Here is a 3,231-nt window from a genome sequence, read left to right as displayed (position 1 = left end):
GACATGGAATAGTTATAATGGTGAATGTATAAAAGGTTGATAAATCCAGTCCCACATATAACAATTTTCACTTTAACTGTAAATACTAATTTAAGAAAATCAAACACTTTTTAGTATATTCAAATGTATACTCTAAGAATTATATGTAATCTATAAGGATTCAAATAAAAAGCGAAAAATACATAGCATGTAAGTTTAACCAAGTAAACTACCAGTATCCTGATCAAATGGACATAAAGATTAAAACGGTGTACTGTTATTCTAATCAGCATTATTTTTCTTCCTTAATTGACAATGTTCTAATATATTAAATGAAAAATAGGCAAAATTTTATGGCATTTATATTCATACATACCTGCACATATAAACACTGAGATACACAAGCACATATATACATGTGTATATACACACAAACACAAGTGTGTTTATATATATATGTAGAAAAACAAGTATATTACTTTCATGTCTAATATGTTGTCAATATTCCAAAGTGTATCACGTGAGCTTAAAATATGTGTTTGTTTCTTTTGCAGAAATGTCAATATATACCCAGTAGGCAAAAGTAACCTGTTGTTTCAAATATTTGAAACCTAAATTGTCTGTATTAGCTTTATAATGTAACCCTAAAGATAAATCATAAAATCATTGGCTCAATTGTTGAAATTTCCATTTTATTCCTTTGTATATCCACAGGTAAAAATTGACACATAAAACAATGGATTTATGAGTGAACCTTCCAAAGAGCCATGACCTCACTCCTTCCAAAAAAATGCAAGTCTCCATCATGACCTTATTTCCTTACCTTTGACATATGGAAGTGCACCATGGAACTATTTCTGCCAGCATGTTCAAGGGCGTTTTCAAATTATGGAATATATCTACTTTCTACAGATCTCTAAACCCAGATAAGTTTCTCCCAGACAGAATGCATTTTTCATAGGCAACACTTACATCATGTCTTTTGAAACGTGTGAAAATATACCTTTGTGCTCGTTTGTCTGACTTGAGTTCAATCAAGTCATTTCTATAAGAAAATGTACAAAATGTACTCATTTCCCTTCATAACATCTTATTTCAAGTGACTACGGTCTCTCTAAGGGTGGAATGTACAAAACTCATATTTAGCCCTCAATGACTCCACTCTCTGAAACTGAATTCATTCTCCAGCTTAAGTCCATGGTCTTCTTGATTCTCTGGAAGAAGTTTCCTTCCTTCAGTTTCTTGAATGCTTATCTCAAAGGGATTTCCTGTTTTATAGAACTTTTCCTACAATCTCATAAGTAGTTAATGTCTGGAAAATTTATTATATCAGATTGAAAGTTATCTTATTCAAAATTTCTCCATAAACTCTAGATCTTCTCAGGAAATATGTTTTAACACTGCATAGATTCTGAACCCCTCCACGGAAAACATTAATAAAATTTTCATTACATCAATATGTACATGATAATTACGTCATATTTCATTTACAGTTGCTATTGATTTTATTGTTTGTTTAGGAGCAGAGGCTCAGTCTGTCCTCTTTACCACTCTCTTTTAATGTGAGTGTTTCAAGAATGTGCTTACATGCTGAAGGCGACTAAAGAAAAACAATTCACTATTGTGACTATGCATAAAATGGATAAATTTATGAAAAACTTAGGGGATTTTCTATTCCATTCTAAGCAAAGCAGACCCGTGGTACTCTGGAATCATAGTTGATGAGAATGTAGGGGCTGACTGTTGGAAAACATGCATTGATTAGTGCAGAAGTATTCCTCAGCCACACAAGCTGAGATTGTTCAAAACTGTCAAACAAATGAGGAAGATGGAGGAGAGAGTCCACAAAGATACAAAGGTGCACAGCAGGACAAGGATGCTTTGCGTAGCTGTGGACTCAGGGGAGGATCTTGGAGACAGATTGTTTCTATGGATGTATCGAACCTGCTGCTTGTGCCTGTGCAGGATGAAAACCGTGAAGCTGCTGGCTGACACAATCAGCACTAAAGAGAAACCATCACGACATAATATCAATGCTGCATAGATTTTCATTGTGACGGTACCATCTTCCATCACATAACAGTAGCCATAATCTGTTTTCTGTGTGAAGTTTGTGTTGTTCCTTTTATCAGTCACATACAGAGGGAGTATAATATTTAGCATCATGTTCAAGATCCAGCAGAAGATATTAGAGGTGGCTATGTACTTGTGGGCTTTAACTTTAAGCTCTGCCCACCTGGAGTTCAGAGGGCTGATGGCGATGGCCTGGAAGACACTCAAGAGGCAGGTGGTGCCAATGGACACATCCCTGCCCACTCTGTGAACGTAGAAAAAAAATTTGCATCCAAAATCATTGATGAAATCTTTTAACCCAAATCCTGCCATCATTTTGGGGACTCCTTTTGAAAAAATAACTAAGAGGTTGGCTACAGTCAGATTCTTGAGGTTGCAATCTGTGGACCTAAGCTTGCATCTTGTGTAGTGAAGGAAGAGATAAAAGTAAAGAACGGAGAAATTTCCCAAAATTCCAACTATGGTTTGTAGTGAAAAGATCTTTCCTGTCACCAAATCCCTGGAGGCCATTCTCTTAAGTCCCAAGGACTGAGAGCTGTCTTTTGAGCCAGAGATTCCTGCATGGAAATGTGAAGCATGCGTTACACGCATCAGGTCAACTGAAACTCAGAATTCTCCACTGACACTGGTTATCACATAAAAATAGTTGTTTTTATAGTTTTTCTTTCATCACATTTCCTAGAGTTGAATGTGTAACATTTAAAGAGCATAGAGCATTCACAACATACATCACTCCTACAACGGCCACATACATAGTGCACCCTGTATTCCTTCTATCTGTAGTCCATAGTCATTGCTAGTATATTTATTCAAAAGAGAGGCAGCACAAAGGGAGATAAAGTTTAGTGATTTGTCAAATTCAAGATTTTGAACCTGGCTGTGTCAGCGTGATAGCTGTGCACTTAAACACAGGGCTGTTCTTTTTTTTTTTTTTTTTTTTTGAGGAAGATTAGCCCTGAGCTAACTACTGCCAATCCTCCTCTTTTTGCTGAGGAAGACTGGCCCTGAGCTAACATCCATGCCCATCTTCCTCTATGTTATATGTGGAACATCTACTACAGCATGCTGTGCCAAGCGGTGCCATGTCCACTCCTGGGATCCAAACCGGTGAACCCCACGCCGCCGAGAAGCGGAATGTGTGAACTTAACCACTGTGCCACCAGGCCAGGCCCACACAGT

The 3,231-nt window shown here is 37.0% G+C and overlaps 1 protein-coding gene across 1 annotated transcript; it reads right to left on the bottom strand.

Annotated features, from left to right (window-relative positions):
• Window positions 1-1,660: 1,660 nt before the first annotated feature.
• Window positions 1,661-2,562, bottom strand: LOC124250298 (vomeronasal type-1 receptor 4-like). Its single transcript, XM_046682111.1, is given in 2 exon segments — window positions 1,661-1,765; window positions 1,768-2,562. Coding segments are annotated over 2 exon segments (900 nt in total).
• Between the last annotated feature and the right edge of the window lie 669 nt (window positions 2,563-3,231).

The sequence above is a fragment of the Equus quagga genome, chromosome 13 (genome assembly GCF_021613505.1).
Source record: "Equus quagga isolate Etosha38 chromosome 13, UCLA_HA_Equagga_1.0, whole genome shotgun sequence".
NCBI lineage: Eukaryota > Metazoa > Chordata > Mammalia > Perissodactyla > Equidae > Equus > Equus quagga.
The sequence above is the reverse complement of the archived record's forward strand: the minus strand, read 5'-3'. Positions and strand labels throughout refer to the sequence as shown.